Genomic DNA, 23,899 nt, shown 5'->3' with positions numbered 1-23,899 from the left:
CATTACTTTTAATGATTGAAATTTGATTGCAAAATTATAAGTATAGAGCTTTGCTCCCCCTTAATATATGCATTGGGAGCTCAAATATTCTCCCCCTTTTGTCATCACCAAAAAGGTGGAACAAAAGGAAAGAGGGTAGGTGAGAGCCAGTGAGACAAGTGAAGTGCAATGCAAGAGAGAAAGCAGGCATAAGACAAGGTATGCATGCAAAGAATAGAACAGAGAAGCACACGGCACAGTAAGTGCACTTTTCTGAGAATGACTAATAGGAACTCGTGCTGAATAAGGTAGTGGCGCCATTGCCGGAGAGCCTGCACTACTGCATAGAATTCAACATCGTAAGTAGAATAATTACATTTAGCACCATTTAGTTTCTCACTAAAGTAGGCTACTGGCTGCTTTCCTTGGCTCAACACAGCACCGATGCCCACTTTTGACGCATCACATTCTACTTCAAACAATTGCTCAAAGTCGGGTAATGCAAGTAGAGGAGCTATCGAAAGTTTGGCCTTGATCACTTGGAACCTTTGTTCGGCTCCAAGTGTCCAAATAAAAGAACCACGCCGTTTCATGCAATCAGTGATTGGGTTCATTCGTACAACCCTTCCCTTGTCTTGAATGCCGTTTTCCATTCATCACCTGGTCGGATTCGTATTTGATGATACCCGCTTTTGAGATCAATTTTAGAGAACACTCAATCTAGCACCCGCTAACTGGTCAAGAAGATCATCTAGTCAGGGTATAGGAAAACAATATTTAACTGTGATCTTATTAATAGCCCGACTGTCTATACACATTAGCCACCTTCCATCCTTTTCTGGAACGAGTAAGGCAGGAACGGCGCAAGGACTCATGCTTTCTTGGATGTATCCCTTCTCGCTCAACTCTTGGACTTGCCTCATGAGTTCCTCATGTTCTCTCGGACTCATCCGATAGTGAGCCTTGTTAGGCAAACTATCACCAGGTACCAAATCGATCTGGTGTTGTATCTCTCGAAGGGGTGGTAATTCTAACGGTAGATCGTCAGGAAATACATAGCTAAACTCTTCCAATACGGGCTTCATTTGATCAGGAATAGGAGCACCCCCTGGATCCTCTTTGCCAAATAAAACATACACAACTCCTGACTCTTTCATTTCACTGGTAAACTGCGACATGGATAGGAGGCTGACTTCACCTGTTGGAATAAGCACGATCTTTAAATCATCTTTCCAAAGGGTGTAAGTGTTTTTACGCCCATCATGCACAACACTTCGATCGTATTGCCACGGACGACCCAATAAGATATGGCATATATACATACGTACCACGTACCACGTCACACCACACGCTATCACAATAGCGTTTACCAATTGAAAAATTCACAAGGCAGCGTTTTGAAACATTTACCTCGCTTCCTCGTTTCAACCATGAGAGCTTGTAGGGATTTGATGGTCTGTGACGTCGATTTGTAACTTGGCCGCCGCGGACTCCGATAGGATGTTCTCACAACTCCCACTATCTATTACCAACGAGCAAATTTTCCCTGCCATCGTACAAGTAATATGGAAAATATTGTTTCTGAGCCAGTCATCAGAATTGTCTCGAGGTGAAATCATGGCCTTCCGAATAACCAAGGCTTCTCCAACATCGCCTTGTAGTTCTACAACTTCCTCCTCATCCTCGTACTCATCATAGATGGGATCATCTTGGTCTTCTTCATTTGCGTCGATAAGTAACTGCTTTCCCTCTCGACCTCCTTTTCGACAGTCTGATGCCTTATGACCGGATTCCCCACACTTGAAGCATCAAATTGACGTAGAGGAACCTGATCGAGTTTTAGCATGTTCAACCCCTTCGCGTGGCTTCCACTCTGATTGGGTTCGTTCCATAGGCACCGGTGCAATTGGATTAGGGCGTGGATTGAGAGTACTCTTCACAGTGTTTCGCCCTTGCTGCCTTTCATGAACCAATGCCTTCTGGTGTACTTCAGATACTGACCAAAAGTTATGTAGATTTAGAACATCTCGCATTTGGGGTTTCAATCCGCCGATATATTTCGCCACCATTTGCTCTTCACTTTCTGCCCATTCGTTACGGGCGACGAGCTCATAGAATTCATTAGTGTATTCGTCCACTGATCTGTTGCCCTGCCTCAAATCTTGTAGCCGTTGGTAAAAATCTTGGAGGTAATTAAACGGGAGGAAAGCTTCCCGCATTTTCTTCTTCATCTTCTCCCAGGTATTAATTTTGGACTTTCCACGACGGGATCGTGTCAGTTCCAGTTGCGTCCACCATGCCGAGGCTCGTCCCCTCAGCTTCAAAGCCACAAGTTGGACTTGCTTGTGGTTTGGAACCCCTTTAAACTCGAATATTCTTTCCACCGTGCATAGCCAATCCGAGAACTCTTCTGCAGACAATCCACCATGGAACTCGGGCATCTCTATTTTCAATCCGGATTCCCAACCACGGTTGTCTCTTTCACGCAGGTTCATTGGAGCCTCCATTCGCACCCCGTCATGGAAAGGGTTCAAGCGGGATTCATCTTCCTCTTCGGATTCTTCTTCTTGTCCCGATGCCTCCAAGTGAAGAATCCGGGCTATCAAGTCTTCGACTTGTCTTCGAAGCGTGGCTAGTTCATCTCGTGTCTCAACCTCCGCCATCGGAACGGTGCGAGCTCCTCTTCTTTTCGGTGGCATGATTGATCTATAACCAACCGCAGGAACAAAGCCACTCTGATACCAATCTGATGTAGCCCAACACCAAGATCAACAAACCAAGGCTAAGTAAAGAGCAAGCAGACAAAACAAGAACACTTTTGTGTTTATAAAATCTCACGTAACCCTCTGTGAACCGTGAGAGTAACTTTTATTCCACTTCTCTCTACAAAATACTCACTTTCCTATTCTCTTATTACATTTACTAAAGATGCCCAAAAAAAAACAAAATAGCTAATATGATATGAAAAGGTAAGATAGCAACCTACAAAGAGCAATTTAAAGGTCTTTATGGGAAGCAGCAACGTTGCCAAATCTTGGTCCTTCCAAATAAGACAAAGCATGTGATATTGCAGCTTCCAATAGTGCATGTTTCAAGGCACATTCCAACTTAATCACGAAAACGGGCTGGTTTCCGAACTTGGCGTTTCGGGAGCTTTTGGTAATATGTATCTTCAAGATCCTGGGCAAGATCTCCGGTTACAGCATAAACTAATGCAGATATTTTGTACTAAGCTTTTTAACAATGTAGCTTACAAAAATCTCTACACAATTATTACTGTGTTCATCCCAGAATTTCAAGGAACACCACATTGATCTAGATTGATTAACAAATTTTGGCACCATACCCACTTTTACATCACTTGTCCATCGCATACACCAAAGCATTGGCAGATAGAGAAGCTCACAAAGAAAAGAAGAAAGGAAAAAATTAAACATAAAAAATAAGACTAAGTTATCGGAACAAAATAATGTACAGTGCAGATACAATGTGTGCCTAGGATGGGAAAATGGCCCACTGATAAGAACAGACATACACAGTATGAACAGTATCCATCATATTTCAGTGGTTGCGTGTGAGGACTGAAAGGAACCCACGCAATGACTTTTCCTTGTGCTTGTCAACTCCCTCATCTCCAACCTGTTAGAAGAATATATCAGAAAATGAACATCTAGCCTATTCCTATTGAGGTGGGCAGAGGGGTCAAAATTATACAGTCCATAAGCCATACCTCCTTAGAGATTTGCCGCAGGATCACTATAATTTCTGAGAAGTCAGGCCTTGAAGTTGGATCATGCTGCCAGCATCTTTCAAGAAGTTCTTCAAGTTTTGGATGGGTATGCATAGGAATTGTAGGTCTTAGACCCTGAAAATGGTTGTAATTTGTTGATCATAAATGCATGGAGCCATCTTGAAATTCAACATGATGCAATAGAGAAAAAGGAGAAAAAAAGAAAAATCAATCCTTTGATCATTGAGAAGGTGACCAAATTGCATGCTAAGGTTCAAAACCTCAAAATCAAGCAATAGAGAATGGGGAGATAAAAAGAAAAATCAATCCGTTGTCCATTGAGAAGGCAACCAAATTGCACAACAAGGGTAAAAGAAGATCCAATTTGTACTCGATTAAGTCCGGAGTCCAAGTTGACTTTAGACATGGTCTGGACTTTTTATGTCCGTATGAACTTGAAACTGAATCAAAATCAATAACACATAATACATCAAACCCCAACTAGGACTCAGCCTAGTTCTGCTGGGCATAGAGTCATAGACTAGGTCTGACATTTTCATTCATACCAAGAACTAGATGTGCATACCCATTTGCAAAGCCCATTGATTCACCCGATTCTCTTTCGAATATTGCATTTTTGAATAACAATCACTTTGCATAAACTATTATCCCAAGGAGGAAAATAATTTAACACATGTGAAATTGAATTCAGAGATTCATGCTCTCAAGTTAGGATGCAAAATAAAGGCATTGATCGGAGGTTCTTGATCCCTCAAATCAATCTGTTTCTTGCCTATGTTAAGACCAATTGTCCAATACCAGTACTGAGAAAAGAAAGTGACAACTCAAATATAGATTCACAAGTTTTATTGGAATTACACCCTTTATGGAGAAAAAAAGACATACGAAGTCTCCTACCTTATTGGATGGAGAGTACAATGGATGACTATTTGAAGTCCAATATAGCTTATATCTCTAAGAAGGCTAGACAAATCCAGCAACGAGAAAGACCACATAACTCGACTAACAGTTCCGAAGGGCCGTCCAAACTTGGTTCCTCTTCTTTACTGACTAGTTGCTGGTTGCTACAAGAATTAAACACCTCTTAGGTCATTGTCTTGGTACAGGCCTCTAAAGAAAGAATACAGTAATGGAGTTTGCAAATATCTTGGGTTGCAGCAGTTCTAAGCTTCGTTGCTCTTATTTGGGAATTCCTCTTTGCAATGGTAGCCATCTTTAGCCTTATGGTGTTGTAGATAATAACAGAACATAATGTAGAAAATAGAACAGTAGAATTTATTGGGCAAGGCACTTTCAGGAAGCTATCTTTAAGATAGTAATTTCCCACGTATAGTTGCATATAATATAATTTATAATATATAACATACTGGACCACTTGTGGTGGAGAAAGTTCGAAGAAAATTTGAACATGGGAAACATGTTTTCCATCTCCTGCAGGAGGAATGGTGGTAATCAAATTAGCGCTTATTAATCTCCCAGTCTTTTATATGTCATAGTTTAGCACCTCCCCAAAATGAGAATGGCTGGAAAGCTTTCGAAAGAATTTTTCTTCAGAATAATAGAGAAGATAGAAGGAAATGCCACTTGGTATGGTGTGAAGAAGTGTGTAAACCGATGAGGGAGGGGTGGGACTAAAAAGCTTAAGATAAATGAATCAGACTCTCTTAGCTTAGGGTATTTGGGGAAGAGACAAATAGCCTTGGGAAGGGTGGTCATTTCTGAAAAAGTACGGAGCGTAATGGGGAGATTGGTCCCCAGGTAGTGAAAACAGGTCTACTGGTTTGGGTGCTTGGAAAGCAATTTGTTGCGCGGCTGATTCTTTACCAAGGTAATTTGCTTCAGGGCTGGCTCTGGTGATAGAATCAGATTTTGGTTGGATTCATGCTGTAATGACACCCCACATTAGGTTTCCCGTTGCCTATTTTAAGAGTTGCTAAAGACAAGGAGGCTGGGCTGAAGGGTTGCTATGTGAGAGAGGCGGGAGCTGCTATGGAAATCCTCGCTTCACAAGAACAGTTTCGACCGCAACTCAATTCAATACCACGCTTTGATGCAGCTATGTAAGTGCACTTCAAGAAAAGGAAACAAGATGAAGATTTGAAGAAGTGGTACCCTAATGGGTCATTCTCAATTAGATCGTTCTATTTGAATTTAGCTGATAGAGATGAGGCAGTGGTTCCTCCAAATAGGTTATGGTCCTCCGAGAATGCAAGTGTCATCACCCTTCCTCAGAGTACATGTTGAGAGAAGATATCAATAGTTGACCATCATGTCTACTGTAAATGGCATATTCCTAAATGGCGTTCTCTATGTTGTGCCATGGAGGAATATGTGGACCGTCTATCTATCCGTCGCCATTTTGCAACTTCTCCTTGAATGTTTTCGTGATGTAGACAACTCAACTCAACTAAGCCTTTGTCCCAAACTAGTTGGGGTCGGCTAATGAATCCTATAGAAATTTTTTATGAAGAAGGTGAAAGGATCTACCCGTCTCAAATTGACGAAGTCTAATCCTGACACTAGTTAGGTTCGTCTACATGGATCTATTTCTTCCATTCTATCCTATTCAAGGTCATGTTCTCTATTATATTCCTAGCCCTCAAGTCTTTCCTCACAGTTCCTACCCAAGTTGTTTTCAGTCTGCCCCTACCTCTTTTTACTCCATCAAAACATGTTTCTGCCTACTGATAAGGGGATTGTTATTTAGATTTACCTTTTGAGCCTTCCTAATTCTTGTGTTCTTTGAAGTCATTGGTCCTTCCCCTTATGACCATCTCAGTCATCTCCTTGTAGTTTTTCTTGTTTCAAATTATTATACACGGTTTTCCTTTTAACGTTAAATAAAAAGGAAAAAACCTCCAAGGGTAAAGGGCTTGAGGTACTTTCTGAAATTGTTTTCACAAGATGCTACAAAAATATGCCAAAATGTTAGAAAGAAAATCTTGACAATGGCGAAGATGGAAGCTCTATATGTATTCATTTCATCTTGTCCACTTCGATTTGAAGGCCATCACTTCATGGTCGAATAGGAGTCCCTTCCATATCTCCCTTGAGCTAATTAGTGTAGCATCCTGATTTGGAGTTTTTTCACGGCTTTCAATGAAAATTTTCATATCATGGCAGGAATGGATCCAGCTAGGGGTGTAAACGGATCGAATTCGGAGTGGATATGGCTATATCCGAATTCGATTACAGTATACCCTATCTGAATTCGGATTCGGATTCGGATTTGACGGATATTTAATATCTATTACCGAATTCGTATCCGCCGGATATTGTTCGAATTCGGATATTATCCGTATCCGTTTATTCGGTAAATTCGAACATTTTATTGCGGCACTTTATCTTTTTTCTCCTTCTTACTCGAATGAATTTTCCAAACCCTAAAACTAGACCTCTACATTCTCTTCACAAAATTAACTCTCAAACCCTAAAATATATGAGATCCTCTTCTTCCTTTTAAAACAAAGGCAGAGAGAGAGAGAGGGAGGCGGTGGGGATGGATGATGGTGTTGGTGTAGTGGTTTTTGGGTTTTTCCTTTTTTTTTTTTTTGTATATGATGGAATGGGTTTGGGCTATTTTGATGGAATGGGTTTGGGCCATTTTTGTTTTTGTTTTTTTTTCTAAAAAGAAAATTCACTTTTCTTTTAGAAACAAAAGATAGTGTGTCATTACTAAAAATAAATATTAATGATATTATTAATAATAAATAAAAAAGATTTACTTCTCGAATTCAGATGTTAAACGGACTGGATATACCATTTACCAGATTCGCATCCGCTAAGAGCCGGATATCTCATAAACGGATTCGGATAATATCCGCTTGAGACGGATTCGGATAATATTCGCTTTAAACGGATTCGGATGCGGACGGTTATCGAATTTCCGAATATCCATTTACACCCCTAGATCCAGCCCAAGGCTAATAGTGATCTAGAAAACAGCAGAGTTGAGTGCTGGATCTATATGCTTGGTAGTTGTTGTAGATGCATTTATTACACTCACTTTTTCTTTTGAAAAAAAAAATCTCAGCTATATCACATATAAAGCTAAAAGTAAAATTAAACTCACAAAATGATTACAAGGAACAGATGCATTTTGAACAATTTACAAGACAATTAGGGAAATGATGCATACCTTCTGAACCACGCCTACAGCTGCTTGTAATGGGGTTAAATACTTATAAGGAAGCTGATAAAGTAACAATCATAACATAAAGCTGGTCAGACTTACAGAAGAATCATTGCCTCACAATCTAACAAAAATGAAAAGTGAATGCCGAATATCAAACTGAAGATTTAGCTTAAGTTCCAAGACAATGTTACAAGTTATCACCTTCCCTGTGAGAAGCTCCCATAGCACGATTCCAAAACTGAAAACATCCGCCTTGTGATCATAGGGTTTGTGTTCAATGACCTTCAATGTTAACCATGGTTATAAGGAAATGGTTGATGGAAAAGATGAAGAAAGAAAAGACTAGAATTGAGAAAGAGAAATCACAGAAGTATTCCTAACAAGAAACTCATACATAAAGAGTACGTTAATAAAGGGCAATTGTAACACATTAAGAACTCACAAAAATATTCCAAAAAGAAACACATACATGAATAGCATGTTAGTAATGAGCAAGTGGAACACATAACACTATGAAGAAACACAAAGGATATGAAACAACCAGTTACTCCAAAAACTTAAGCTGTTGGAGAAGGTGCTATTTAATCTTTTATACTTTAACACTCCCCCTCACGTGTGGTCCCTCTTTTTAGGGTTAGCCTACACATGGCGCACATGTGGCCCCACTTTTGGGTTGGCCATTACATGTGGATTTTAACATAATGAGTTTTGAACCATGTGAAACAACCACTCACTCCAAAAGCTTAAGCTGTTGGAGAAGGCATTATTTAATCTCTTATGCTTTAACAAAGGAAACATCATTGATGTAAAATATGACTATGTTCCAGAAACTGCAAACGAAAAAGATTTGTAAAGCACTGAACAATCACATTTTGATAAGCTTGAGGAACATTTGAACAAATTTCCATTCAAACAAAAAAAATTGAACAAATTTAAATGCCAAAAGTCAATGTACAAAAAAGTGAAATGTTAAATTTCAAGATTAGCAATTCACTGAACATGTTAAAAAATCAAAATAGAATGTCCATGAAGTTTCACCTCAGGAGCCATCCAACGATATGTTCCAGTTTCGGCAGTCATGACTCCAGATTGAGATTGCACCCTAGCAACTCCAAAATCGGCAACCTTGACAACCTGCAGTCAGTGCTTAGAGTACTTCAACCAAGTGAAAGCAGAAGTATCATAAACGTAGTAAAAGGCTACAAATTATCTCTCAACACAAACTTCAAAGTTTAACAAAGCAATAGAAAAACATAACAAGAAATGATACATAAAACAAAGAGAAGTACATAGTGCCTTTTCAATTGTCAACCCCGGCAACTTATGAGTGAGGCTTTCGGGGCTACCTACTTGACTTTAGGGCTAATGTATAATATAAAGCGAACATAGCCTATTAGTTTGAGGGCTGCTCGCCTTTTGAATAGAAGGAAGTGGGGGATACAAATGAATTTTGAAAAGGAACAACAAACAAAGAGGTTGGGTTGGCAACATCCAAATCATACAGCAAGCTATGAACCTATTCACTAAGCTTTCACAGCTAGTTTCAGGTACTAACGAATTATAGAAGAGTTTTAGGGTAGTTAGGAACTAACACCATGTCCCTTGTTTTGTGTTTCGTATCCTCCTTTTCCTCCTTTTTTTAAACCTTTTTCTTCTTCACCCCTTCTCCTTAGGTGGTCTTCACCCAAAAAATATTTGATTCCTTACTCTTTGGCTACTATTCATATTTATAGAAGAGTTTTAGGGAGTTAGGAACTAACACCATGTCCCTTGTTTTGTGTTTCGTACCCAAATTTTCCTCCTTGTGGGAAGTTATATAGCTTTTCTCTTTTGGAGCGAGATTACTCTACTTAACTAATTCTTCATTACTGAAGTTCTCTTTCACCACTTCTTTTCTGTGCTAAAAGTTTTTTTATTTTTTATTTACTACTTCATTGAATTTAAGAAGCCTTTTCAAGTTTGGTCGTGGCCAAGGGTTTTGCAAAACACCTTTTTTCCAAAGGTTTTTAACTATCTTTTTTTATTTACCAGGTCTTTGAATTTAGAAAGTCTTTTTCAACTTTAGTCATGGGATTTCCACAACACCTCCTTTTTAACTGAAGATTTTGCTCTCTTTTAATTTATTTACCTCTTTAGATTTAGGAAGACTCCTATTGGATTTTGTGTGATTTATTTCTTAATTTCGTGCAATTTATTTATTTTATTTCTTTCACATGCATGTGGAGCTGTAAAGAGCTATGTCACAAATATCTCTGATATTTTCAAAATATCATGTTTTTATAGAGACGTTTTGATAAAACTACAAAATCCCGAAATAATCCCAAGATTTAAAAAATAGAGCAATATTTTCATTTTTATCATAAAATATAGCAATAATATCACAATATTATTCTGATATTTTTAAAATATTTTTATTTTATATTTTTTTAAATTTTATGTATTTATATATATTTTTAAATAATTTTATTTTTATAGTTTTTTCCCCAATATAAACTCGAAAAAAAAAAATATATCCTGAGATTTTCCCTTGCCGAGAAATTCCCGAGAACTATAACCACAGGAAACTAAGTTTATGGAGCTTATTAACTTTGGTTAGGGCTGTTTATGATGAATTCTTCAAAAAAGCAAACCTTTTAAGGACTTATTAACCTCAAATACTCTTTTAATTCTTAGAGACACTACACAAATTGGAGTTACAAATACTGCTTTATAAAATTCATTTCAAGTTAACACAAAGGCAAACGATAAATACTGGAAGGAATTAATAATCTAAGAGCATATTTCATATTTCTTACCTCATTTTCATCCATTAGTAGATTGGCAGCCTTCAGGTCCCTGTGAATTATATTATTTTGGTGCAAGTAGTTCATTCCTTTAGAAACATCAATTGCTACTTTGAGTAAGGATGGGAGTTTAAAGACACCTTTCTGTTTATGTAGGAAATCGTACACACTTCCACCAGACATGTATTCTGAAGGGGGAAAAAAACATAAAAACTGAGAATAACCACCATAAAAAAGTATCCATGATAAAATTCTGAACTCAGATTTACATAAATGAAAAAAACTATCAAGGAACATGAGACCAGATCCAAAGAAAACATTCTGTTGTTATACCTATGATAATGCACAAGCTTGGAGGCTTGGTGCATGCACCGATGAATTGTACGATATTCTTGTGCCTAACTTTCCTGCAGCAACAAAAGAGGGAATTGAATTAGGGGTCGAGATTCGTGGGTCCACACATGTGCAAAAGTTGGCACCTGTTCTATGATACTGTAAATTGTAATTTGTGATCCAAGAGGCTTATATAGGCCCAAGGTGCTGCTTCTCACAATGAATGATGCTGATTCTGGTATGGGATTCTACACGAATTAACTACCATGCTTAAAACATGTGGAACTATAGGCAAATTAACCATCATGCTTATAGATGTATACTATGATCAATGTCCTATTAAATCCTTTTTCTAAAGTTAAATCTAGTCAAGGAATCTGGTATCATTGACAAATGGTATTCATACTATTTAACAAACCTCATAATATAGATTTCTTGTGCAAACTCTCGCTGCATATCCACATTTACACGCTCAGGCTTGAGAACTTTAATTGCTACATCCTGACTACAATAACTCCCTCTGTAGCTGAATTGTTGAAAAGATCAAATAAGAAAGGACCCATACTATTCCTCTCAGAAAATGGAAGTTCATAATATAGAATTTATATGGTGCAAGTCTTTACAGTCCAGTATTTTCAAAAGGTACAGTCCGGCTTTCACCATAGGATGATCCAAACCGTCTAGATGGGCCACAACGTAAGAAGGTTGTGCCCGAAAAATCGTTTCCATAGGATGATTGCGGCCCTCTGATCTATAGAGGAACTGCATTTTATGGAAACCTCTATTGATCGGAGGGTTGGGATCATCCTATAATAATGATTTGTGGGGCACAACCTATTTACGACTTGGCCCATCAAATGGATGGTTAATTTGGATCATCCTATGGTGTAAGCCGTACAGTACTTTAAAAAAAAATACTGGACTACACGGGCTTGCAACATATAAAAACTCATATATAGATGGAAAACATCAAGATATAAATGGAAAACATACAGATCACCATAGGAACCAGATGCCACTTTATTTTCGAATTTCAACAGCCTTGTGTCAATTTCCCAGACATCAGTCCCGTCAGTAGGAATTTTTACATGTTCATGAACAGATTCCATGCCAGCTGGCAGATTCACCGTGATAGACGGAAAGGAATCAGGCTTCAACCGAGCTTGTTTCTGCAGTGCAATTCAAAAGGTGATTCACAACTTGTCTTTTGATAATGCTTAACTAGAAGAGCCGCAATATGAGATAGTAAAAATAGCATCCTTAGTCCAAATGATATTTTGAAATACTATTCCAATACAGGTTTTGTTCAAAGAAGAGACACAAATTCGACACTAGGACAATGATAAATGACAAAGGTTTATAACTAACAGTATACTAATAGCATAACTTATCCTACTTGATCATGCTTAATTCATGAATTGTTATTTTACCAATAACTAGAAAGTACAGAAAATAAAATTCACCTCAATCTTAAAAATTTCCTTTTTCAGTGCGCGTCTAAGCTCCTCAGTCTCCTGAAAATTCCAAAAAGAAGTTCCTTAGGTAGTTTGTTGTGAATTCAGATGGGAAAATAAACAAAGGTCTACAGTGCTCCAAATTAAACTGACTTCTTTGACGATATTAACATTTGATCAAAATTGGCATTATTTGATGAAATTGAGGATGTGTTAGCCAAGCAGGGAGTTGGGAGGGAGAGTATTCTCTAGTTCGATCATCTTCCCCCGTAATACAATTTTGTTATTTCTGTTGTATCTTTTCTTCTTCTTCCCTGTTTCTTCTTTCTTGTTTTTGTTCTCTGGGTTGCCTGTTCTCGGGTGCTCCCTTGTCATTTAATACAAATCAATACAAATCGCTATTTCAAAAAAAAAAAAAAAAAAAAAACATTTGGTGAAAATTACAAAAGAAACTAGACTTTCTCATTTTTTTCAAAAATAAAAACACAGATATTTGACCTTTCAAAAAAAAAAACACAGATATTTGTAATAAAAAACAGTGAGATTAATTTTCAGTATCAGTGTAGTCACAATACAAGATTGCATTACATATCACAGACTGATCCAGAAAAGCTACGCTGTCCAAGACTAAAACATATGGCCATCATGGTGCTGAAATATATGGACATCTCAATCTCTTCAAATTTCTTAAAACCATGTAATTATTTCAGGGGAAACATTCTTTGGTTTCCATAATTATCATGATTTACAGGAAAGACTGGCAGAGTCATTCCCTATGTGAACATTTAACTATACCAACAAACATCAAAATTCTTTTTCTGCCTAATTTACAGAAAGGTCATGACAACTATCTCCAATCATTTGCCACAAGGAAGATGAACCTGCTTTTTGATGATATCTGTGATATCATTCAGCCACCTCAAAAATGCAAATGGTCGCCCTATTCCTTATTGATGGGAATCAATAAAATAATAGTAGGAGGCTTGCCACAAAATCATAGCAAAAAAATTTCCCAAGACTATTCGGACTATAAAAGTATCAAAATTAAATGACAAACATGTGAAAAATACCTCATATGGCCAACCATCAACAACAAAGACATCTAATGAGTAGCCATCCACTGTAGAAAAAGCATGTGCCTCTTGGATGTTCAGACCAATCTCAGCAAGCAAGGAAGTTAACTATAATCATAATAAAGATGAAATTCACAAATTAAATCAACTGAAGAAAAAGATATGAAGATAAAAGGAGAAAAACAATCTTTTCATGACTTTGAAGCATAGAAAAGGAGAAACGATAGAAAAATAGGGCGCCCTTGCAAAAATCAACTTCAAGGGCGCCCTACTGGTTGATTTCAGCAAAGTCAAAGCCGTTTCCACTTTTTTCGGCGCAATCAATAAATGCACTCTACTGAAATCAACCAATAGGGGCGCCCTTGAAGCTGATTTTTGCAAGGGCACCCTCCCTTCATTCTATCATTCCTCATAGAAAAGAGATATGCTTACAAGAAAAAAAAAAGTCCATTACCTGACTTAGAAGTTTTGGCCTGTCATCTGTTGAAAAAGTGATTTCATGCATGGGCCTGCATGATCATCAGAAAACAGAAATTATTTAACAAAAAATTAATAGGAAATCCTCCCCAATCAAGGTTTCACATATTTGATTAACAAAGTGAACCATAGGAAATGCAGAATGAATCGTCATGACAGAAATTATAGAAGCCAACTACTGGTGGATTAACAATAGCATAATGAAACAAATACCAAATCACAATCTCTAGAGTAAATATTTTATGAAACCAATGAAGTAAAGCTTCATATATATAATAATGTTTACTTTAAAATGCCAAGTTTCTTTAAATATTTTAACAAACTAGTAGAAATATTTAATGGAATCAATGAAGTAAAGCTTCATATTTTTCATGCTTAATAATGTTTACTTAATAATCAAAGGAAACCTTTCCATTGTCGTGTTTCAGAATAAAAAGTTCTTTTAAACAATTTGCCTCCATCTATATGTTGCTTCATATCATAATCTGCCACACCCTCTCCACTCTCGAAGACAAGCATGTGATGTTTAACGCTGCAGTCCTCACTTGCGAAAAAGGCCACCCACATTTGTTGAGCTATGGGTCCTTCAACACGAGGGTCTTATAACTGTCAGTAAGAGATCTTCAAAACATTCCACACCACTCTTGAACTCTCAGGACTCCTTTGAGACTCTCTATCTTGTTGGTTAGTTCCTCTGGTTGTGGCCATGGACATGGTCATGATTGACGCAACTAATAAGTTAGCAAGAAGGTCATACCCCTAATCTAAGACACCTGGGTGGGTACCATCCAAATTGACAACCTGTTCAATGTCTGGGACATTTCAAGGTCGACCTCCTTAAAGGAAGCCTTCCCATGGTTTGTTGCTCACACCATATCTGCCCTCATACCCGCAATAGGGCTTGTCTTATCCTCAAAGCCTAAGAGTCATTGCCGTTCTTCACGGTCACCTAATTACTCGGCAAGATGTCAAATTTGTGGGCGCAAGAATTTTACTGCGATGAAGTGCCATTATCATTTTAATGCTCAGTACCGGCAGGGGACTCTCCCAAGACCCTCAGCCATAAGTTGAGGGATCCCTCACTGTCGACGCTTAAAGATTCATGGGTGTTGGATACAAGTAATGATTTTGGTGATTCAAGAAATTTGTCATCCTTAGTTATGTATTTTGTGTCCTCTCGAATTTTCATGGATTATGAGTCCCCTTTACCCATCGCACATGTCGATTCGTCTTCCAATGGTTTCTTTACTATTCCTGATGTCTATGTTGCCCCAAGCATTCAACATAAATCCTTATCTATTTTCTCAATTCTCTACTAAACTCCAATGTTACTTTATTTTTACTCCTTTGTCTTTGTGAGCAATCTGCGTTCAGGAAAACTCCTCGCTAAAAGATTCATCAAGGTAATCTCTATATCGTATAGTACCAAGAATTGTGACATCTCCTTCAAAGTATAGCAATGAAGTTCTCTTTGCACCAGCCTCATCTCTCCCTCGAACAGTGTGGCATAATGACCCCGCCTACAGTCATGATCGAGTCATTCAGGGGCCGTTTGGATACGCGGATTTTAGAATACAGGTTATTAGTTTGAAAGCAGTGTAAAAGAGGGTATGAATCAAGCTGCTAGATGCTGTCCTAGCAGTGTTTCTTGGATTTTAAGCAAGAAAATCAGGTTTTAAAAATCTCTCCTACATCCTATGATTTCTAAAACCTGGAAATATGGGAGGATCTGCTACTCTCTTGCTGATGGAAAGAAGGGAGAGAACTCAAACCCTCTTTTACGCTGCTTCTCTTGTCTCTGACCCTCTTTTACACTGTTTTCAAACTAAAAACCTGGATTCTAAATCCGCGTATCCAAACGGCCCCTTAGTCTTTATTGTCTCAGCCTTTAATTTCTTTATGTAATAAGAAATCCAAGAAGACACCCTGTCATAGTCGTCAACTTGGGAGGCACCACGAATTGTCATTTTCATCACATAATCAAATGAAGAGTAATTTTTCCTTCAAATCAATTCATTTGGATGTGAGGAGCCTCACCCTCCTGCTTCTCTCTGGCCATCATTTCTATGTTATCGTTATAGATGATTTTACTCGCTTTCATAGATTTTCTTTCTCAAACATAAGTCTGTTGTTTTTGTTAGAGTAATTAGGTCAAGCAAGAGGTTGCTTGAAGCATTACACCCAGGGTATCTAATTTGGAATACCAAGTTTGTTGCCTCTAGCCCCTATATATATTAGATACACTAAGTTTTTAATAGGTTAGTGGGCTCTAGCCCAAATAGGCCCACTACACCGGTCCATTATCTTATTGGGCTTATATTAGAACATACATGGGTTATATTATATATCCAACAATCTTCTCCTATGTTCTACATGTAGCACAATCCAATAGATGTATAGTGTAATGTTCACAACAAAATATTGAATCATCCACATCACCATATGGTCTATATCATAAAAGATCTGTAATCCAACTGAAAACACGAATCCTTTTATGACAAACCAAGAGTTTTAGATATACAACAAGCTAAACTCAACCAAAAGGTAGTTTCACATATAAGTGAACCCCACTGATCTTAGAGGAATTCATTCATGGGGTATGATTCTCATCGAGATCCAAAATAAAGTTCCACAAAAAAGTGAACTCTATACATACTGAAATAAAAGCATAGTCTTTATGACTTTAGAAGATTTAAGTAAGTCATCTTCATCAAAGTCCAAATCAAGACAAGCTCTTCCTTTTTCGCCAATCCCTGTGAATTACCAAATATGGATTTCATAAAAATGAATCCAATCATTTGTGTAAAACACTAAAGTATCTAGTTCTACCTGAAGAGGAACTTAGTACAATTCCATAATTCAAGAAAGTATCTAGTTCTACCTGAAGAAGAACTTAGTACAATTCCAAAATGACTGAAAAAGTATCAGTATCACTCTCACCATAAGCATCATTGCCAAGTTTCAATAAAGAACAAGACCTAAACAGCTTCTTTTGCAAATAACCATTCCTAATTGTCAAGTTTCAATAAAGAACAAAACCAAATAGTTTCTTTTGCAAAGAACCATTTCATGTTTCTTTTTTGGAATGTTACAGTCATCTTATCCATATTTGAGTTAAGCTGTATCATCAAGTTTGGAATGTACAACATTTCCCAAAAAATGACATGTCATCAAATGTGGAATGACATACAACAACTGTAAACATAATCGAAACATATCAAGTGCCTATCTTAGCCAAAACAGAGAGAGATTTGAAAATTTTAAAATAACATGGATGTAGGTTAAGACATGTCTACACGGTCTTTAACCCCATCTCCCCCACAATTTTGAATATTCGATCTTTGGTCAATCCCTGTTGTGAGAGCTTCGGCCTATTATCCTTCGATTTCGTATCAATCAAAGTGATAATCCCGTGTTCTTGAGATAATTCAGCATATGGCCTGTCGCAGCCTAAGATGTCTCCTCTTACCATTAAAGAGTAAGTTCTTCACAACCATTGTTGTAGCTTGATTATCACATAACACACATAAGGAACTAATCCTTAACCCACTAAATAACTAATCTTTAATCGGGTCAGTGGAATGCCATAACCATAATCAGATTCTTTATCCCTTAGCTTTCATCTATAGCTGAAGTTAGGGCATAAAGTTCCAATTCGACTTCAACACAATAACAATAAATTTGCTGTCATCTGATTTTGAGCACCATGATACATCAGAATAAACTTCCACAATAAGTAGATGGCCACCATAGTTCAGAGCATACTCTTGAGTACACGAAAGGTATCTCATCAGCCTCATAAGGGCATTTCTATGCTCATGGCCAGGAGTGCTAGTCAAATGACTCAGCATGCCAACTATAAAGGCTATGTCTGGTCCAGTGCAACACATAACAAACATGATACTACCAATCAGTTTAGAATAATCTAACTGATCCACACACTGTCTTTGCCTTAGAGATTAGCTTCTTGGTATAATCAAAATGGTGTCTCAATCGGTTTGCACTCACTGCATCCCCATAAGGAAAGTATTTTTTTTTTCATATAATGGGCTAGGCCAAGGGCGATTCCTTGCCTTTCAAAAACTTACTTTCGTACCAAGAATGGTGTTAACAACACCGAGATCTTTTCATGTTGAATTCTTTACCCAAGGTTAGTTTCACATTTCTCATCACAGAAAGAGATTGGAAAGAAGAATCAACAGTTTTCTCCACTCACATTAAACACTGAAGCAATGAGGGAAGAGATTACACCTCCACGGCATTTCGAGTGGTTTTCCATTCCCTTAGAATTAAAGAGAAATTTTTCTTGTCCTCACGCTCCATCTCAGAACAGGTTCCAAAGAGAAAACATCAACACATAGTTCTTCCTATTTTAAAAAGATTTTATAATAATAAATAAATAAGTTTTTAAACAAAAAAAATATGACTCCATCAATCGGTAGATCGGACAAGAACTCACATATAATAAAATTAGAAGCTAACATGCATATATGATCAGTCTTTATTCAAAAATATATTTTTTTCCAATTTTCAAGACCATAAATCCATGAAAAATGAAAATTCATGCAATAATTCATGTACAAATGCATCAAAATATCAAATCAATAATTAGTTGATGCATTTGCATCATGATTGAAGAAACAAGCAAAAATAAAATAAAATGAGCACTTACAAAGCAAAAATGTGAAAATTTGAGCTTTTCCGTGCATTTTAGTCGAAATTTTGGCATGCGCACCGAAGTTTTGTAATTTACATACTAAGATGGTAGTGTTTTGGTTAGCATGACGAAAATTCTATACATGTCAACTGAAGGAATTTGTTTCGATTGGGGAAGGAAACAGAATATGGCAAACATTTCATAACAGTTTTGACCTACATTTAGAACTATGAGCATGTGTATATATGTGCGTACATATATGTATTTATAATCAGAGAGAGAGAGAGAGAGAGAGAGAGAGAGAGAGAGAGAGAGAGAGATGCAAGGGCGCCCTTGCATAAAGAGCTGGAAAAGGGCCCTTGATTGGATCCATGTCATTAAGTGCAACCAAATTTACCTTTTCAACCTATTTTAAAAAGGAACCGAAAATGACGTGGATCCAATCAAGGGCCCTTTTTCCGGCTCTTTATGCAAGGGCACCCTTGCATCTATAATTCCTCATATATATAATGACAATAAAAACCGTGTTTGCAGAAAACATGAGGTATACCATGCAGATTAGTGACATTTGATTAGGAATCTGCGTGTTCCACTTAATGCTCCTCTTGTTACAAAAACAATTAACCTAAACAACCACTCAATCCTTTCCACTTGCAACCATGTCAATTTCTTGCAGAAATTACCTAGCAAAGAATGGATTGCCATTTACACCACTCTCTCCATCCTGAACATGTGGTTTGTTGTCTTCAAGAGCAAGGGCTTCCAGATTAGGAGATGAACCAAAGGCGGTGGAAGGGAGGATGCTGAAGAACAAATGATAACATAAAAGAAAAAGCATAATTAATGAAATTTAGGGCAGTACTAAAACAATATCACAAATCACAGAAATGTAACTAATGAATAATTTGTACGGGAAAGGCCATTATACAAATAGAAGTCAAATAAAACTAACTACCTCTGTTTGCTAAGGTAACTTGAAGAATTTTGACCATTTTCTTTTCTTGGAGAGTCTGATGGAGAAGAATCAAGTTGATTTACATCACTGACTGGAGAAACCTGCATAAAAGAATTTGCCGGCTCCTTTCACTTAACAAAAGAAAATAGTTTTCAAGGATCAAATAGGCTATTCATCTAACTTAATATCCTACAATATACCAATGTAAGGAATTTGGCATTACACAATGTGTGAAAATGATAAAGAATCTGAAAGCCACTAACAAGCTTGGTATCCGATTGATATCATATAAACACCAAGTCATACATTTAGAAATCACCAAGCTTGCAGATGTAATGAACAATAAATAAACAGCACCATTAATTATCAGGCGAATTAGACACAGTACATTTCCGAAACCACAATCACGCAATTTCCATTCCAATAACCCAAAAGAAATCAAAATAATCAACCAAAAACACAGTTCCTCAGTCACTGTACAACCAACGAAATGTTAAATCATCGAATGACACAACAATTCATTAAAAAGTATATATGAATTCGCTATAAATCAATCACCTGAACTACATGAACGTCAAATGCTGGTCTTTTTGCTGGGTCATAAGCCAGTTGAAGTAATCTCTTGTGCGTGAGAACCTCTTCCGCCCTCTCCACATTCACATCCAATGCATATCTACAGAGACCAACAACCGAAGACTAAAACAAACCACTAAATATTACCCAAAAAAGAGGGTCTTTCTACACAAACACATGCTACATTGAAAAAAAAACAAAATTATACAAGCAGAAACATGGGGGGATTTTTGCCATGTAATTAAAAGAACAAATGCAAGCATATAAACACATTAAATGAGTAAACAGCATCCAAAAGAAAATTGCTATGGTCCTGAGTGGGGGCCTGCCTAGGTATGGGACTAGGTAGGACCCAGCCTGGTATGGGACAGGTTTAAAAGGCCCAGCCTAATGCGTTTCAAGTTCAACAGCTATGAAGTTTTTGGTGTATTGGTTAGGTACCTAACATTTGGTATCAGAGCGGCCACAAAATCTCGTGTTCAAGTTACAGAAAAGGTGACTTGTGGAAAGGACTAGTTGGTAAAAAGCCAGAAAGAATGCCACCAGAATGAGGTTGCCACGGAGTGGGCCGCCGCGTAAGGACTTGTGGTGGTAAAAAAAGGCCAGAGTGAAAACTATGATAGAGCTTTTTGGCCTATTGGTATGGGACTAGGTATGGGACTAACCCAGCCTTCTATGGGTCAGGTTTCAAGGGCCTAACGTGTTCCAACAGGTCTCTAGAGCTTTGGGCGTATTGGTTAGGTACCTAACAGAAAAATCCTCCATAGTCTATCCATGCTACCATCAACTTTCAGTCTAGAAAAAATGTAGAGACAGCGAGAGAATCAAACAGAAAAAAAAAAGGAAAAAGAATGAAACAAAGTACTAATTCAAATCATCCATCCCATAATCAACCCATATTGATCAATCCACAAATCAAACTATAAAAATGGCAGAAATAAAACACGAATAAAAAGAAGAAGAATGAGAGAGAGAGAGAGAGAGAGAGAGAGAGAGAGAGAGAGAGAAGGGTTTGTAGACCTGGTAGGGAGCCGATTAAAATTGGCCCAAAGCTCATCATCGAATCCGGGAAGATTGGCCTCTTCATTGCCATTTTCTCTGAGACGAAGAAGAACCTCGTTATAGACCTCGAGCTTTTGCCTCTGCTGACATGGATTCGTCGGAGAGGAATCCCTCTGACTATGTGGATTCTTCGTAGAAGAATCCACCACTCTGCTACTACTACTCTCGTTATTCTTCATCGCCATTACCGTACAAAAAAAACAACAAAAACCTTCAAACCAGAAACAATAAAAAGGGTTTTGTCTCGGATCCGAAGCACGAAGAATAAGAGACGAGAATCCCTCACGACTCACGTGAAACCCAAGAATTCTCTATTTTCTTCTTCTTCTACCCCTCTATAACTCTATAAGAACTCCTCTTTCTATTGCTTTCTTTTGCATGAGAAATGGAGGATATAAAAAGGAATGAAAATAGAAACCAGGTGGTGTACATATCAAAATAGAAGCCACCAGTTCCCCTCTCCGACGTGGATTTTAGTCATTTTACCCTATACGAGTTTTTATACGGTCTAAAGCTCTTATAGTCCAGTATTTTTTCAAAAAATACTGGACGGCCTGTCACGCACCAACCCGAGATTCGGTCCAGGTACATAACTGCGCCACACATTTATGTGCACGACCGTAAATATGTAAGGCATCAAAATGATCGTGCAATAAACAGAGCATAACTAATCTAAATAAATTCTATTAATTAAATATTAATCATCTCACCACCGCTCTGCTACTACTACTCTCGTTATCCTCCATTGCCATTACCGTAAAAAAAACAACAAAAGCCTTCAAACCAGAACAAAAAAAAAAGGGTTTTGTGTCGGATCCGAAACTATAGTAACCAGCGACAAAACCAAAGACGAAGATGAAATGGGAATCAAGAATTCTCTATTTTCTTGTGTTCTTCTATGCCTGATAAGAACTCCTCTTTCTATTGTTTACTTTTGCATGAGAAAGGGAGGAAATAATAAAGAATGAAAATAGAAAACAGGGTGTGTAGATATCAAAATAGAAGCCACCAGTTCCTCTCTCCGACGTGGATTTTACCAAATACGAGATTTGGGAAATGATTTCTGGGCTCCATTTTTTGTCTCCTAGTATTTAAAGGGCTGTTAGAAGAATATTACGAGTTATCAGTCTAAGCTCCTTACATCCCACTGCACGGCCCACACCATAGGATGATCCAATCCGTCCATTTGATGGGCCATAAAGTAGATAGGTTGTTCCCCAAAAATTATTTCTATAGGATCATCCCAACCCCCATCTATAGAGATTTCCTTAAAATGCAGTTCCTTTGTAGATCGGAAGGCTAGGATCTTTCTAAGGGAGTGATTTTTTGGCCACATCCTATTACGTGGTAGCCCAACAAATGGACGGTTTGGATCATCCTATGGTGTGGCCGTACAGTACCTTTTGAAAAATAGGCTTACCCAAAATACAAGCACTCTCTATGGCTGGATCCGAACGTTATCCTACAGAATCTGGGCACAACAATCGGATCCAAATTATGTCCATTAGATCCATATCCTAAGGTCCAAAATTATTTTCGTTCTTTCCTAGGTTTGCCAACGGACGAAAATACCTTTAAAATTGTGTACATTTATCTCTATTCATTAGGGGTATTTTGTAAGTACCTTGAAATAAATCCGAACGGATCGTGACCAAGACATTGGTGGATCCGATTCAATGTTTGACACCTCTAGAAGGCCCCACTTGCTATGATTTTTTTGGGTGGAATGGAGGAGTTAGATCTAAGTGGGTCCCACTTAGGAACACGCAAATGAGTGGGTCCCACTTGCTTTGATCTTAAAACATGGATGTCTCCATGTGAAATCAAGTGGGTCCCACTTGTTGTCAAGACCTAAGTAAAATTAACGGTTCAATGGAAAATTTAAGTGGGCCCCACTTGCTTTATCCTTCTATGGACGTGGTCTCGGTCTTTGTCAATTGTGGATTTGCGGTCGGTGATTGTGATTCGCATGACCTATAAATGATATTTCCACCCTCTTTTGAAAATACAAAGAGAGGGTCATATGTCTACATGGGCAGGTCAAAGTTCATGAGAAGAATGTGCTTTTTCATTGATGCAACCCCTTATGGTTGAGAATCAGTTGAAACATGTGATTACTGTTTGAGGGTACAACCGATCAAATTTTCATGAGAATTTTGAAAAGGAAATTCATGGAAACCACCAAGCTGATGTTATTAGTTTAGCTTATGGGACTTTGGATCATCTCCCCATCAGCCTCTAATCACATTGATCAGACATAGTAGGACCCCACTTTGCAACACCATCCAATGCGGTTCGCAGATGAACATCGACCTTTCCTATTGGACGGTGATGGCAAAGTGTGGCCCACTCTAGTGTAATTTGATATATGAGTTTTTATGTAGTACTGTCTTTTTCGAAAAATATTGTACAGACCACACTATAGGACGATCCAAACCGTCCATGTGATGGGCCCCCAGCATAAATAGGTTGTCCCCCAAAAAATCATTTCCTCGGAGGGTTGGGATAGGATCATCCTACAGAAATGGTTTTTGGTGGACAAACTATTTACGTCGCGTTCAATCACACGGACGGTTTGGATCATCCTATGGTCTGGTCCTTAAAATACTTTTCGAATGGTAAACCATAATATAAGGGCTTACACCATATAAAAAGGGAGCTGATATT

General features: G+C 37.8%; 1 protein-coding gene across 1 annotated transcript; it reads right to left on the bottom strand.

Moving 5' to 3' along the window:
• Nucleotides 1–3,446: 3,446 nt before the first annotated feature.
• LOC143864291 (serine/threonine-protein kinase STY46-like) lies at nucleotides 3,447–21,984 on the bottom strand. Its single transcript, XM_077375205.1, has 17 exons — nucleotides 21,943–21,984; nucleotides 21,191–21,345; nucleotides 20,156–20,270; nucleotides 19,595–19,698; nucleotides 19,326–19,445; nucleotides 13,963–14,017; nucleotides 13,506–13,616; nucleotides 12,445–12,495; nucleotides 11,975–12,150; nucleotides 11,400–11,507; nucleotides 10,982–11,055; nucleotides 10,661–10,836; nucleotides 8,904–8,999; nucleotides 8,067–8,147; nucleotides 7,869–7,922; nucleotides 3,710–3,844; nucleotides 3,447–3,618 (listed from the first exon to the last, which is right to left on the bottom strand). The coding sequence occupies exons 1-17, from the start codon at nucleotides 21,982–21,984 to the stop codon at nucleotides 3,541–3,543; spliced, it is 1,731 nt and encodes a 576-aa protein (XP_077231320.1). The 3' UTR covers nucleotides 3,447–3,540.
• Nucleotides 21,985–23,899: the final 1,915 nt, after the last annotated feature.

The sequence above is a fragment of the Tasmannia lanceolata genome, unplaced genomic scaffold, assembly GCF_043159265.1.
Source record: "Tasmannia lanceolata isolate RefF3 unplaced genomic scaffold, GAP_Taslan_0.1 ptg000048l, whole genome shotgun sequence".
Lineage (NCBI taxonomy): Eukaryota > Viridiplantae > Streptophyta > Magnoliopsida > Canellales > Winteraceae > Tasmannia > Tasmannia lanceolata.
The sequence above is the reverse complement of the archived record's forward strand: the minus strand, read 5'-3'. Positions and strand labels throughout refer to the sequence as shown.